The sequence below is a fragment of the Oncorhynchus mykiss genome, chromosome 8 (assembly GCF_013265735.2).
Source record: "Oncorhynchus mykiss isolate Arlee chromosome 8, USDA_OmykA_1.1, whole genome shotgun sequence".
Classification (NCBI taxonomy): domain Eukaryota; kingdom Metazoa; phylum Chordata; class Actinopteri; order Salmoniformes; family Salmonidae; genus Oncorhynchus; species Oncorhynchus mykiss.
Genome location: NC_048572.1, coordinates 89556826 through 89572633, shown reverse-complemented (window position 1 = coordinate 89572633; position 15808 = coordinate 89556826). Strand labels below are relative to the sequence as shown.

Here is a 15808-nt window from a genome sequence, read left to right as displayed (position 1 = left end):
GTGTCTTTGTTTCGGGTTAGAATTCATCATAAGTCCAGAGTTCTCAAAATAATTAAACAAAAAAAACTTTCCAAAAGTTTTCAAACCAGCCCAAAAATTTAGATATCAATACAAGTCTCCCAAAAGTCCCCAAATGTTTGAAATTCTGAAATTCTAAGGCAAAGGTGGCACATATCCTGTTGGTGCCAGAGTGAGGAGAGGAACGTTGATAGTAAAACTGTATAACAATGATGAATACAGTCAGTTACCCTCTGGTTCATTGGCCATCGTGGCTACTTAGCTGGACAGGATATGCTCTCAAATGTCTCTGGCGTGTAGGACCAGTTTTCTGTAGACGATCACGCACATAAAAACACACTAAACACATTCATTGACATTGTGACGTGCCGTTAAAAACCAAGACTGCAGTTTGAACTGCTTGTTGTGTCGTCCTTTGGTAAACGTGATTTCTCTGTAGAACTCTCTAGACTTTAGGAGAAGCATTTATCTTCCTCCTCTTCATCAGTTGACAGTAGGCACCTGGTTGAGGCTGTACTCCTTGGCTTTGAGCCGGAGGTTAGCGATGCTGTTAGCCATGTTCATCCCCTGGGCTGAGGTGGTGGGAGAACATGTGGGGGGGTACGCTGCCATGGCACTAGAGAGTTAGGGAGAAAATAAAGTAATTATTAAACTATCTGTTAACCCTGAACCCTAACCCTAACCACTAACCCTAACTCTAACCCTAACCCTGACCCTAACCCTGCCATGGCACTAGAGAGTTAGGGAGAAAATAGAGTAATTATTAAACTATCTATTAACCCTAAACCCTAACCCTAACCCTTCAACCCTAAACCCTAACCCCTAACCCATAGCCCCTAAACCCTAACCCCTAACCCTAACCCTGCCATGGCACTAGAGAGTTAGGGAGAAAATAGAGTAATTATTAAACTATCTATTAACCCTAAACCCTAACCCTAACCACTAACCCTAACCACTAACTCTAAACCCTAACCACTAACCCTAACCACTAACCACTAACCCTAAACCCTAACCACTAACCCTAACCCTAACCACTAACTCTAAACCCTAAACTCTAACCACTAACCCTAAACCCTAAACTCTAACCCTAAACCCTAACCACTAACCCTAACCCTAACCACTAACTCTAAACCCTAACCACTAACCCTAAACCCTAAACCCTAACCACTAACCCTAACCCTAACTACTAACTCTAAACCCTAAACTCTAACCACTAACCCTAAACCCTAAACTCTAACCCTAAACCCTAACCACTAACCCTAACCCTAACTACTAACTCTAAACCCTAAACTCTAACCACTAACCCTAAACCCTAAACTCTAACCACTAACCCTAAACCCTAAACTCTAACCCTAAACCCTAACCACTAACCCTAACCCTAACCACTAACCCTAACTCTAACCACTAACCCACCACTGACTCTCAAACAATGAGAAACAAGATTCTCTGGTCTGATGAAACTAAGATTGAACTCTTTGGCCTGAATGCCAAGCGTCAAGTCTGGAGGAAACCTGGCACCATCCCTAGAGGGAATCATGGTGGTGGCAGCATCATGCTGTGGGGATGTTTTTCAGAAGCAGGGACTGGGAGACCAGTCAGGATCGAGGAAAAGATGAACGTCTTTGAGCCAGCCAGAGCGCGGACTTGAACCCAATCAAATCTCTCTGGAGAGACCTGAAAATAGCTGTGCAGAGACCCTCCCCATCCAACCTGGCAGAGCTTGAGAGGATCTGCAGAGAAGAATGGGAGAAACTCCCCAAATACAGACGTGCCAAACTTGTAGCGTCATACCAAAGAAGACTCTAGGCTGTAATCGCTGCCAAAGGTGCTTCAACAAAGTACTGCATTTTTTTATTAAATCCCAGCCTGTATCTGACATACAGTACAGTATGGTTTAAAACCCAAATCAAAAGAGCTGAGACAGTTACCTGTCCTTACCTGTAGGGTGAAGAGGAGCCCCAGGACAGGTAGTCGTTGGGTCGAGGTGCGATTGGCTGCTCCACTGCTGTGAGGTCACGAGAGTAGGACTTCATCATGGAGGAATTTTTACTGGCTAGCATAGCACGCTCGTTACGACGGAACTTAGCCCTCCTGTTCTGAAACCACACCTGGGAGAGAGGGGACAGGAGAACATCATTAGAGAGAGAGAGAAGACAGGAGAACATCATTAGAGAGAGAGAGAGAGAGAGAGGACAACAGAACATCATTAGAGAGAGAGAGGACAGGAGAACATCATTAGAGAGAGAGGACAGGAGAACATCGTTAGAGAGAGACGACAGGTGGAACATTGTTAGAGAGAAAGAGACAGGACAGGTGAACATCGTTAGAGAGAGAGAGAGAGAGAGAGAGAGGACAGGTGAACATCGAGAGAGAGAGAGCAGGTGAACATCGTTAGTGTGTGAGAGAGAGAGGACAGGTGAAGCATTGTTAGAGAGAAAGAGAGAGGACATGTGAACATCCTTAGTGAGAGAGAGAGAGAGAGAGAGAGAGGACAGGTAAACATTGTTAGTGAGAGAGAGCAGAACAGCTGAACATTGTTAGAGAGAGAGCGAGATGACAGGTGAAACATTGTTAGAGAGAGAAAGAGAGGACAGGTGAAAATCGTTAGAGAGAGAGAGAGAGAAGGGGGGGACAGGTGAACATAGAGAGAGAGACAGAGAGAGGACAGGTAAACATCGTTAGTGAGAGAGAGAGGGCAGGTGAACATCGTTAGAGGGAGAGGACAGGTGAACATCGTTAGAGAGAGAGAGAGAGAGAGCAGGTGAACATCGTTACAGAGAGGGAGAGGACAGGTAAATCAGATTATACTATTTGCATTCTGTTGCTATCAAGATAAAGATTGTAGGTGAGGTCAGAGAAGAGAAGAACATTCTATTGTGTTCTACTATTTTCTATTCTATTCTACATTCGCTTTGAAGGATTTCAGTGGAACCGAGTCGCTGCACATAGCCAATCCAGGCTGACGCCCACCTGTCCCTCAGTGAGGTTAACCCTGACTCTCACCTGTACATGTCCCTCAGTGAGGTTAACCCTGACTCTCACCTGTCCCTCAGTGAGTTTAACCCTGACTCTCACCTGTACCTGTCCCTCAGTGAGGTTAACCCTGACTCTGACCTGTACCTGTCCCTCAGTGAGGTTAACCCTGACTCTCATCTGTACCACATACTTCAGTGAGGTTAACACTGACTCTCACCTGTATCCGCACCTCAGTGAGGTTAACCCTGACTCTCACCTGTACCCAAATCAAATCAAATTTCAAATCAAATTTATTTTATATAGCCCTTCGTACATCAGCTGATATCTCAAAGTGCTGTACAGAAACCCAGCCTAAAACCCCAAACAGCAAGCAATGCAGGTGAAGAAGCACGGTGGCTAGGAAAAACTCCCTAGAAAGGCCAAAACCTAGGAAGAAACCTAGAGAGGAACCAGGCTATGTGGGGTGGCCAGTCCTCTTCTGGCTGTGCCGGGTGGAGATTATAACAAAACATGGTCAAGATGTTCAAATGTTCATAAATGACCAGCATGGTCGAATAATAATAAGGCAGAATAGTTGAAACTGGAGCAGCAGCACAGTCAGGTGGACTGGGGACAGCAAGGAGTCATCATGTCAGGTATTCCTGGGGCATGGTCCTAGGGCTCAGGTCCTCCGAGAGAGAGAAAGAAAGAGAGAATTAGAGAGAGCATATGTGGGATGGCCAGTCCTCTCTTACCCCACACCTCAGTGAGGTTAACCCTGACTCTCACCTGTACCCGTGTCTCAGTGAGGTTAACCCTGACTCTCCTCTGTACCCGTACTTCAGTGAGGTTAACCCTGACTCTCACCTGTACCCCATACCTCAGTGAGGTTAACCCTGACTCTCACCTGTACCCGTGTCTCAGTGAGGTTAACCCTGACTCTCATCTGTACCCCATACCTCAGTAAGAATAACCCTGACTCTCACCTGTACCCCATACCTCAGTGAGGTTAACCCTGACTCTCACCTGTATCCGTACCTCAGTGAGGTTAACCCTGACTCTCACCTGTACCCCATACCTCAGTGAGATTAACCCTGACTCTCACCTGTACCCCATACCTCAGTGAGGTTAACCCTGACTCTCACCTGTATCCGTACCTCAGGGAAGTTAACCCTGACTCTCACCTGTACCCCATACCTCAGTGAGGTTAACCCTGACTCTCACCTGTACCCGTGTCTCAATGAGGTTAACCCTGCGTGCCAGGTCCTCCCGTACGAAGGCGTCAGGGTAGTGTGTCCTCTCAAACACTCTCTCTAGTGCCTGCAGCTGACTGCTGTTGAAGGTTGTTCTGTTACGACGATGCTTCCTCTTCTTCTCCTCAGAACTCACATGCTCATCTAGAGAGAAACACACATCAATATGAACACTGACAAACAGGTATATGTAAATGTAGCCCTATACACATTGAGAGCAGTACAGTACAGAACAGATTCAAATACATCCTGATTACAGCCCTGCTACATATAACCAACTGTTGACTGTGGATTGTGTTTTTGTTCTAGACTTTTGGATTGCCTTTTGCTTCAATTAGTTTCGATATTATTATAATTTCTGCTTTCAGATCCTGAACCTTTATGTGATAATACACAGTCATAATCATCCACGAGAAATAAACATTCAAGATTATAACACATATATTGTTATAATGGAACTTGAGAAACATGTTATTTGACCATTTAAAACCCTAAACCTCAACTAGCCAGTTAGTGTATTTCTGATCAGTGGTCGGCACATTGAAATGAAAGATGTGCATCTTGAACATTCAAAATGTCACATATCGTTTGATTATTAGGGGCAAACTTTAGGCTAGCCTACGATTTAGGTTATTAACAATATACAGTGGCTTCGGAAAACATTCCGATCCCTTTTTTCCCACATTTTGTTACGTTACAGCTTTATTCTAAAATTATTATTTTTAACTCAATCTACACACAATACCCCATAATGACATCACAATACCCCATAATGACATCACAATACCCCATAATGACATCACAATACCCCATAATGACATCACAATACCCCATAATGACATCACAATACCCCATAATGACATCACAATACCCCATGATGACATCACAATACCCCATGATGACATCTCAATACCCCATAATGACATCACAATACCCCATAATGACATCACAATACCCCATGATGACATCTCAATACCCCATAATGACATCATAATACCCCATAATGACATCATAATACCCCATAAAGTGAAAACAGTTTTTTTGAAATCTTAGCAAATGCATTCAAAGTAAAAACAGAAATACCTTATTTACATAGAATTCAGACCCAATGCTATGGTGCATCCTGTTTCCATTGATCATCCTTGAGATGTTTCTACAACTTGATTGGAGTCCACCTGTGGTAAATTCAATTGATTGGACATGATTTGGAAAGGCATACACCTGTCTGTATAAGGTATTTGACAGTGCATGTCAGGGCAAAAACCAAGCCATGAGGTGGAAGGAATTGTCCGTAGAGCTCCGAGACAGGATTGTGTCGAGGCACAGATCTGGGGAATGGTACCAAAAAATGTCTGCAGCATTGAAGGTCCCCAAGAACACAGTGGCCTCCATCATTCTTAAATGGAAGAAGTTTGGAAGACTCTTCCTAGAGCTGGCCGCCCAGACAAGCTGAGCAATCGGGGGAGAAGGGCCTTGGTCAGGAAGGTGACCAAGATCCCGATGGTCACTCTGACAGAGACCCAGAGTTCCTCTGTATAGACGGGTGAACCTTCCAGAATGACAACCATCTCTGCAGCACTCCACCAATCAGGCCTTTATGGTAGAGTGGCCAGACAGAAGCCACTCCTCAGTAAAAGGCACATGACAGCCCGCTTGGAGTTTGCCAAAGGCACCTAAAGACTCTCAGACCATGAGAAACAAGATTCTCTGGTCTGATGAAACCAAGATTGATCTCTTTGGCCTGAATGCCAAGCGTCACATCTGGAGGAAACCTGGCACAATCCCTACAGGGAATCATGGTGGTGGCAGCATCATGCTGTGGGGATGTTTTTCAGGGACTGGGAGACTAGTCAGGATCGAGGGAAAGATGAACTGAGCCAGCTATAGAGAGATCCTTGATGAAAACCTGCTCCAGAGCGCTCAGGACCTCAGATTGGGGCGAAGGTTGACCTTCCAACAGGACAACAACCCTAAGCACACAGCCAAGACAACGCAGGAGTCTCTGAATGTCCTTGAGTGGCCCAGCCAGAGCCTAGACTTGAACCCGATCGAACATCTTTGGAGAGACCTCAAAATAGCTGTGCAGCGACGCTCCCCATCCAACCTGGCAGAGCTTGAGAGGTTCTGCAGAGAAGAATGGGAGAAACTCCCCAAATACAGGTGTGCCAAGCTTGTAGCGTCATACCAAAGAAGACTCGAGGCTGTAATCACTGCCAAAGGTGCTTCAACAAAGTACTGTGCAAAGGGTCTGAATTCTTATATAAATGTGATATTTCGTTAAAAAATATATATAACTTAGCAACAAAAACCTGTTTTTGCTTTATCATTATGGGGTATTTTACAATAAGGCTGTCATCTAACAAAATGTGTAAAAAAAGTGTTATTTTAAATATTATTTGTGTTTACAAAAGGTTTCTGCGTAGATCTACTAAGTTTTACTCCCAATGGTCCCAGTCTGTGGGCCGTCTGTCTCTTGATGCTCTGTTACTAGAGAACCCTCCTGTCAGAGGAGACACTCATTCCTCCGACACACTTCTCCTCCTCATCAATCACTAATTAAACCATAAAGCCTCAGGGACACAGACCAGACCCCGCTACAGACCATGCTACAGAGCCTCTACAGAGCCGGCTACAGATCTGGCTACGGAGCCCCTACAGACCAGACTACACAGCCATTACAGACCCGACTACAGAGCCTCTACAGAGCCGGCTACAGATCTGGCTACGGAGCCCCTACAGACCAGACTACACAGCCATTACAGACCCGACTACAGAGCCTCTACAGACCCGGCTACAGATCTGGCTACGGAGCCCCTACAGACCAGACTACACAGCCATTACAGACCCGACTACAGAGCCTCTACAGACCCGGCTACACATATAAGCTATCGAACAGAGACTTGGGATTCTCTCTCTGAGAATTGACACTTAATAAGAGGAAACAGCAATAACAGAGCTCTCACTAGTTTGGCTTACATCCAACCAGTCAGAGTATTGAAATAACAGAGCTCTCACTAGTTCGGCTTACATCCAACCAGTCAGAGTATTGAAATAACAGAGCTCTCACTAGTTCGGCCTACATCCAACCAGTCAGAGTATTGAAATAACATCATTGGTCAACGAATAAAACTCCTAAGTTTGACCCCTGGACATGAATTTGTGTGCAATCTAATGGCACCATGTCCTGCTGGTGGAAATACATTCATATGAATGCAGCTGGAGACTGGAACGAGCTGCAACAAACACTTTAAAAAACAGTTTTATCTCCATCTCTTCATTCAAAGACTCAATCATTGACACTCTTACTGACAGTTGTGGCTGCTTCGTGTGATGTATTGTTGTCTCTACCTTCTTGACCTTTGTGCTGTTGTCTGTGCCCAATAATGTTTGTACCATGTTTTGTGCTGCTACCATGTTGTTGTCATGTTGTGTTGCTACCATGTTGTTGTCATGTTGTGTTGCCACCTTGCCATGGGCCGTCTGCTACCATTTTGTGTTGTCATGTGTTGCTGCCATGCTATGTTGTTGTCTTAGGTCTCTCTTTATGTAGTGTTGTGTCGTCTCTCTTATCGTAATGTGTGTTTTGTCCTATATTTTTATTTCATTAATTTTGTATTTTTTAAATCCCAGGCCCCCGTCCCCGCAGGAGGCCTTTTGCCTTTTGGTAGGCCGTCATTGTAAATAAGAAATTTGTCCTTAACTGACTAGTTAATTAAAGGTTCAATAAAACATTTAAATAAATAGAGATTTTAAATAATCAGCCTCATTCATCCAGCCGGCCTCTGAAGAAACACTCACATGATTCATTTAAGAGGCCTGTCAACATTCATTTCTGAACGACGTAAACAAACATAGAGCTGCATGTTTACACTAGATTGCGTCCAGAATTGACTCCTGTAAGAGCTCATTTATAGCCTGCTTTAGAGTTACAAGGGCTAGCTTTTTTAGGTTTGCATTGATTATTGGTGTTTACTAAAATAATATGCTACTTTTTGAAGCATTAATTTAGGAATATAAAATATATATATAAAAAAAACTCACCTTCATAAATGGTTTTATTATACATTTTTAAGCTCACACATTTTAAAATGGATTCCACTTGATTTTGTTGGTCTAAAATATAGGCCTAGAATATTCTCCTCTGTGTCTTTATGAGACAGTGGGATTCTCACATTTATTACAGTACTCACTAAAGCTTAATTGTCGGCCTACACGTGTAGTGAGAAGTCTGTTGTTGTTTATGTAATAAACATAACACATTTGATGTGTGACACAGAGTTAGGCCAAGCCTGGTCCTGAAACGTAAGCCTAAAAGCATTCTTTCTAAAAAGCCGGCATAACACATTAACTTTACACGGTTGTCCTTATTTAAAGAAAACAACTTATTTTCTGCTAATGATGTTTTTACAAGTAAAGACCAACAATTGAGGGCGACACGCCAACAGACCTACTGCACAGCTGGGTGATGACGTCACAGTAACAGGTATTAGCTACTGTGGTCGTTCCACTGGTATGAGTACACCGAGGTCCGAACCTCCTAAAATATTCAATAACAACTCAGTCAGGAGTCGCAATTTACTGTTGACAGTTGGAAAAATACGCAGGGTGCAATTCAGAAACTTGGTTGTGCATCAGCAGTTTTCCTGTTGTCCCTGACAATCACTCAATTATCATATCTACATGTACATACTACTTCAATCAGCCTGACTAAACGGTGTCTGTATGTAGCCTCGCTGCTGTAGCCTAGTGGTTAGAGCGTTGGACTAGTAACCGGAAAGTTGCAAGTTCAAACCCCCGAGCTGACAAGGTACAAATCTGTCGTTGTGCCCCTGAACAGGCAGTTAGCTAATAGGCTATGTGTTTGTAGGGGCTAATTGTATAGCTAATAGGCTATGTGTTTGTAGGGGCTAATTGTATAGCTAATAGGCAATGTGTTTGTAGGGGCTAATTGTATAGCTAATAGGCTATGTGTTTGTAGCGGCTAATTGTATAACTAATAGGCTATGTGTTTGTAGCGGCTAATTGTATAACTAATAGGCTATGTGTTTGTAGCGGCTAATTGGATAGCTAATAGGCTATGTGTTTGTAGTGGCTAATTGTATAACTAATAGGCTATGTGTTGTAGCGCGCTAATTGGATAGCTAATAGGCTATGTGTTTGTACTGGCTAATTGTATAACTAATACGCTATGTGTTGTAGCGGCTAATTGTATAGATAATGTGTTGTAGATCCACCGAGCTACAGCAACCAAGGTGATAATGGCTGGGGTCATTTTGCCTTGTTTTTGTTGTTCTCCAGATAGAATTTTAGAGTTTTTAAATTGTATATAAATGCAGATTTGCTCTGAAGCACCCCAACTTTTCTTGGTGTGGAATTTTCATTGTTGGACATAAAAGTCTGTAAAAAAAACATCAGGAAATCAGCTCCAAGTGATTTACATTTAAGAAATATGTTTCTAAGTAGAGCGACACGAAGTGATCGTATACAAATGTAAGCAAGGTTTGAAATGATTATGTTTTAGTCAAACATTATATATGTTTGGGCTTCTTGCTTTCAATTTGCAGTCTACAAATTACTTGTAATTAAGGCCATCCTTTCTAGAAAGAATCAGCTCCCAGCTGAATCTAGTTGATGATCCCTGGTATATATAACATAGCCACTGGGGAAGTAGTTTGGACAAATGTTTTTTGGTCAGCGCTGGCACAGCAGACTGCTTTATCAGTCCACTAATACAGTACGATTAAAGGCCCAGTCCATAGGTACAGTACGATTAAAGGCCCAGTCCACTAATACAGTACGATTAAAGGCCCAGTCCATAGGTACAGTACGATTAAAGGTCAGTCCACTAATACAGTACGATTAAAGGCCCAGTCCATAGGTACAGTACGATTAAAGGCCCAGTCCACTAATACAGGACGATTAAAGGCCCAGTCCATAGGTACAGTACGATTAAAGGCCCAGTCCACTAATACAGTATGATTAAAGGCCCAGTCCATATGTACAGTACGATTAAAGGCCCAGTCCATAGGTACAGTATGATTAAAGGCCCAGTCCACTAATACAGTATGATTAAAGGCCCAGTCCATAGGTACAGTACGATTAAAGGCCCAGTCCACTAATACAGTACGATTAAAGGCCCAGTCCATATGTACAGTACGATTAAAGGCCCAGTCCACTAATACAGTACGATTAAAGGCCCAGTCCATAGGTACAGTACCAGTCAAAAGTTTGGACACACCTAGTCATTCAAGGGTTTTTCTTTATTTTTTTAAACTATTTTCTACATTGTAGTAACCAAAAAACTGTTAAACAAATCAAAATATATTTTAGATTCTTCAAAGTAGCCACCCTTTGCCTTGATGACAGCTTTGCACACTCTTTGCATTCTCTTAACCAGCTTCACCTAGAATGCTTTTCCAACAGTCTTGAAGGAGTTCCCACATATGCTGAGCACTTGTTGGCTGCTTTTCCATCACTCTGCGGTCCAACTCATCCCAAACCATCTCAATTGGGTTGAGGTTGGGTGATTGTGGAGGCCAGGTCATCTGATGCATCACTCCATCACTCCTTCTTGGTCAAATAGCCCTTACACAGCCTGGAGGTCTGTTGGGTCACTGTCCTGTTGAAAAACAAATGATAGTCCCACTTAATGCAAACCAGATGGGATGGCGTATCGCTGCAGAATGCTGTGGTAGCCATGCTGGTTAAGTGTGCCTTGAATTCTAAATAATTCACAGACAGTGTCACCAGCAAAGCACCCCCACATCATCACACCTCATCACACCTCCCCCTCCCCTCCTCTCCCTGTCTCACAAAGACACAGCGATTGGAACCAACAATCAAAAATTTGGACTCATCAGTCAAAAGGACAGATTTCCACCGGTCTAATGGCCATTGCTCGTGTTTCTTGGCCCAAGCAAGTCTCTTCTTATTATTGGTGTCCTTTAGTAGTGTTTGCTTTGCAGCAATTTGACCATGAAGGCCTGATTCACGCAGTCTCCTATGAACAGTTGATGTTGAGATGTGTCTGTTACTTGAACTCTGTGAAGCATTTATGTGGGATGCAGTTTCTGAGGCTGGTATCTCTAATGAACTTATCCTCTGCAGCAGAGGTAACTCTGGGTCTTCCTTTCCTGTGGCGGTCCTCACGAGAGCCAGTTTCATCATAGCGCTTGATGGCTTTTCAGCATTGAATGACCTGGACTGTTGTTTCTCTTTGTATATTTGAGCTGTTCTTGCCAAATAGAGCCATCTTCTGTATACCATCCCTACCTTGTCACAACACAACTGATTGGCTCAAAAGCATTAAGAAGAAAATAAATTCCACATATTACATTTTAACAAGGCACACCTGTTAATTGAAATTAATTCCAGGTGACTACATGAAGCTGGTTGAGAGAATGCCAAGAGTGTGCAAAGCTGTCATCAGGGTGGCTCATTTGAAGAATCTTAAAAATAAAATATATTTGGATTTGTTTAACACTTTTTTGGTTACTACATGATTCCATATGTGTTATTTCATAGTTTTGATGTCTTCGCCATTATTCTACAATGTAGAAAATAGTAAAAAATAAAGAAAAACCCTTGAATGAGTAGGTGTGTCCAAACTTTTGACTGGTACTGTATAATTTATATTTTTTACATATATATATATTTTTATCCAGGGGGATTTTTCATCACCCTCAGCACCCCTATTTCCCGAAGCTATTGTATAGAGGCTCTATAAAAAGGGTTGTGATTGAGCAATCTAAAGGAGTATAGAGGCTCTATAAATAAAGAAGAAGAATAAAAGCACATGTTCGTTGTGCGCTATGAGTAGCTTTATGCGCCTCCACCCCTTCCCAGGTTACACAGGAAAGGTTATGAACGCATGAAGAACGCATGAACGCATGAAGAAAACATTGGTGTTGTTTCACGGACGTGTGTTCACTAACGTGACAATTTTCTCTATCTGATATCACAGCGTATTACAGTTATTCTACACCGGAGGAAGGCCACACCATTCCCCTTTCTACTAACTTACTCTCCTGCTGCGTCGTATCGCTGCCGCTGGTCAGCCCCGGGGACTCCACCACGCTCCTTCCCGCATCCCCGGCGCTCTCATTGGCCTGAACCCCTACCATCTCCCGCACCTCCTCCAGATCCAACAGGTGGCTGACAGAGAAGTTTTTCTTGGCCTGCAGTGTTTCCAGTTTGGCTGATATCGGGCTCTCCAGGCGGCTCGTCAGTGAGTCTTGTCTGTCCATTACATGCGCATAGCCAGAAGTCATGACGCTGACTCAATACAGACGTCAAAACACCGATTAGCGTATAACAAACCTACCTAGCTAATTTATACTCGACGCACAGAAAAATATCAAGAATAACTCCAAACCCATAACAGCGCTGGTTTCAACTCAAGACAGGGCTCGTTTTGTATGAATTTGGTTGGAAAGCCGTTGGTTTTACAGATCCAAATCACTCCACTTTAAGCCAGATCTATGGTCCTCTGTTCGATTCCACTCGATAAGAGGCCCCTCACCTCGTCAAATAAAACCCCGAAACATATACAACACGAAAACATTTGGCTTCTTCCTGGATATTCCCCGGATTTTTAAACACAAAGAGTAGTAGGCTATAGCACGTTTCTCCTCTCCTCGCCTCTGAGTCCAGACCGTCCAGACGGCGGTATGACTGAGCTGGGGTAAACGTTTCTCCTCTCCTCTGAGTCCAGACCGCGGTGTGACTGAGCTGGGGTAAACGTTTCTCCTCTCCTCGCCTGTGAGTCCAGACCGCGGAATGACTGAGCTGGGCTAAACGTTTCTCCTCTCCTGCCTCTGAGTCCAGACCGTCCAGACCGCGGTATGACTGAGCTGGGGTAAACGTTTCTCCTCTCCTCTGAGTCCAGACCGTCCAGACCGCGGTGTGACTGAGCTGGGCTAAACGTTTCTCCTCTCCTCGCGGTATGACTGAGCTGAGCTAAACGTTTCTCCTCGCCTGTGAGTCCAGACCGCGGTATGACTGAGCTGGGCTAAACGTTTCTCCTCTCCTCCCCTGTGAGTCCAGACCGCGGTATGACTGAGCTGGGGTAAACGTTTCTCCTCGCCTGTGAGTCCAGACCGCGGTATGACTGAGCTGGGGTAAACGTTTCTCCTCGCCTGTGAGTCCAGACCGCGGTATGACTGAGCTGGGGTAAACGTTTCTCCTCGCCTGTGAGTCCAGACCGCGGTATGACTGAGCTGGGGTAAACGTTTCTCCTCGCCTGTGAGTCCAGACCGCGGTATGACTGAGCTGGGGTAAACGTTTCTCCTCGCCTGTGAGTCCAGACCGCGGTATGACTGAGCTGGGGTAAACGTTTCTCCTCGCCTGTGAGTCCAGACCGCGGTATGACTGAGCTGGGGTAAAAGTGTATCCTCTCCTCGCCTCTGAGTCCAGACCGCGGTATGACTATGAGCTGGGGTAAAAAGGAACGATGAGGTCTCACATTCGCGCGTTTTGAGTAAAATCTATCGCTCAACGCCCAGGACCCTGCGAGGCGGAGCGAGCGTCTGGTAACGGGAAGGGAACAGGCCGAAGTGAGTGTCACGCACAGGGCGGCTGAGAGGGGGAAATAAATCACCATTTGAAGACCCTGGGGTAAACTGATCGCCCTAAAAAGGAGTCTGCAATTACGTGGCAATGCTTTCTGCGCTGACTCTGACAGTCCGTGTCCTCGTGTGTGAAGCACCCCACCCCCTTCAACAATGCACACCATCACACAAAAAAGCGCTGATTAACCGATTTACGTTTTGGCAGTTGGAAATTGGGATTTTGATAATTGAAGTCTATGCCTCTCATTGTTTTCATTGCAGCCAAACTAATACACTGTATTCTGCCACATGGTAATACTTATAATGTATTTATGGCGGATAATATCTTTGAATAGTGCATTGTTTTGAATAGGTATGCCCACACGACATATTTCCCATGGCTGATTTACATGCATGCGCAATGATATGGTGCTACAACATGTCTGCAGCATATCAGTTGGAGGTTGTCATTTGACATTTTAAAATCATAGCTTTGGCATAACTCAAATCTGTTTTGGATATGTAGGCCAACCGTTTCTAAGTGCAGCACAAGCTGTGCGTAAAAGAAGCACCCTGTGTCTCTGCATAGCGGGGACCCCACATCGCCAACAAACAAAAAAATGATAGCCTATACGTGTGGTACATTTATATTTCTGACTGCACAGGCTGGGTCTGCAGTCACACGCAAACTACACAGAGAGGAAACTGGCTTTTGAAACTGTAACTGTTGCGTGGTTGTTCGCCAGGTCAGAAAGAGCGAGAGAAACAGAGAGAGAGGGGTCCCGTATGGTGGAATGGAATCCATTGGTCTGTTCTGAGGTCCAAGCTGCCTGCCTGCCTGGCCTAGCCAACCCATCTCCGCCCCGGGTCAGAGAGAGAGAGGACGAGAGGGGTCCCGTATGGTGGAATGACATCAATGGGCCTGTTCTGAGGTCCAAGCTGCCTGCCTGGCCCAGCCAACCCATTTTAGCCCCGGGCCCCCTGCCTCCCTCATCTGGCAGAAGAACACTTGATGTCATCAAAGGGCTGCAGATTGAATCCAGATGTGTGCGCGGTGCCTCTCTGCCTCGTTCTTTCCATGGATGTAATTAAAGCACAGCGCCAGGATTGGGCAGTCTACTCTTCCTCATTAGTTCTCTACTCCTCATCTCTCCTCCTTTCGTTTCTTCTCTTTATCCCTGCGTGAAGCCAGAGTGCTCTGTTCATGCAGCCAGTGTTTTCTCGTCTATAAATCAGAGTGGACCAAAATCTTGTCAACATGTGTTGCGAAGGAGAAAGTGTTTTTCTCGTGTTTTTTTCCCCTTCTATTGAGGTTCATTAAAAGCCGTGTTGTTTTAAACAATATCAACCACCCACACAGCATATTTCAATTTAAATGTTATCTTTTGGTTGAACAAATTCAGTAATATTTTACACACAGCAACACTTAAAGGCCTATCATATTTGTTGCAATAATTATATGTAGTTGATAAATACCTTTGTTTGCTTACGGTCATCCCACCAATTATAGTAAAAGTAGGCCTACTTTTTACTGTAGTTTGCAGCCCAGACATAAAAAGTTACGGGTTGAGCCTAGCCTGATGCGTCTGCGGAAAAAAGTAAAGGCAAGCACATATAAAACTATTTTGTGTTCTTGATTATATCCCATGTGAAGTGTAAAATACCATTATAAACAAACAATACATTGATCAAAATAACACATTGGAGATGTAATCATTCAAACAAAAAGACAGACGTCTGATATTCAAATCCAAAATCGAAAATAAAAATAGTTATTAACAATTAACAATTATTAGGAGTTCATAAAAAATGTTTAATAATTGTTTTAATTCAAGCATAACTTCAGATATGGAGTTTCGAATGGTGTTTCTAGCTTACTATAACAAACATTAGTATAGGCTACTACATCGACCCTCCCAATAAAATGTATCATTTATAGAGCTGAAATAACCCAAAACATCTTTTGACAACAGCTATAATGATGCTTTTATTAGCTTAATGAAAACGAAAATAATTGTAACAATTGTATTAGTA

The 15808-nt window shown here is 43.8% G+C and overlaps 1 protein-coding gene across 1 annotated transcript in view; it reads right to left on the bottom strand.

The window, feature by feature from the left end:
* The window catches only part of LOC118965583 (paired mesoderm homeobox protein 1-like), a 15027-nt gene extending 2531 nt beyond the window's left edge, over positions 1-12496 (bottom strand). Inside the window, exons 1-4 of the mRNA XM_036986724.1 lie at positions 12250-12496; positions 4198-4370; positions 1957-2126; positions 1-634 (exon numbers count right to left, since the gene is read on the bottom strand). The exon at positions 1-634 is cut by the window's left edge and continues 2531 nt beyond it. Of these exons, the coding sequence (XP_036842619.1) occupies positions 502-634; positions 1957-2126; positions 4198-4370; positions 12250-12496 (723 nt within the window). The 3' untranslated portion in view covers positions 1-501. The remainder of the gene's footprint in view (positions 635-1956; positions 2127-4197; positions 4371-12249) is intronic.
* Between the last annotated feature and the right edge of the window lie 3312 nt (positions 12497-15808).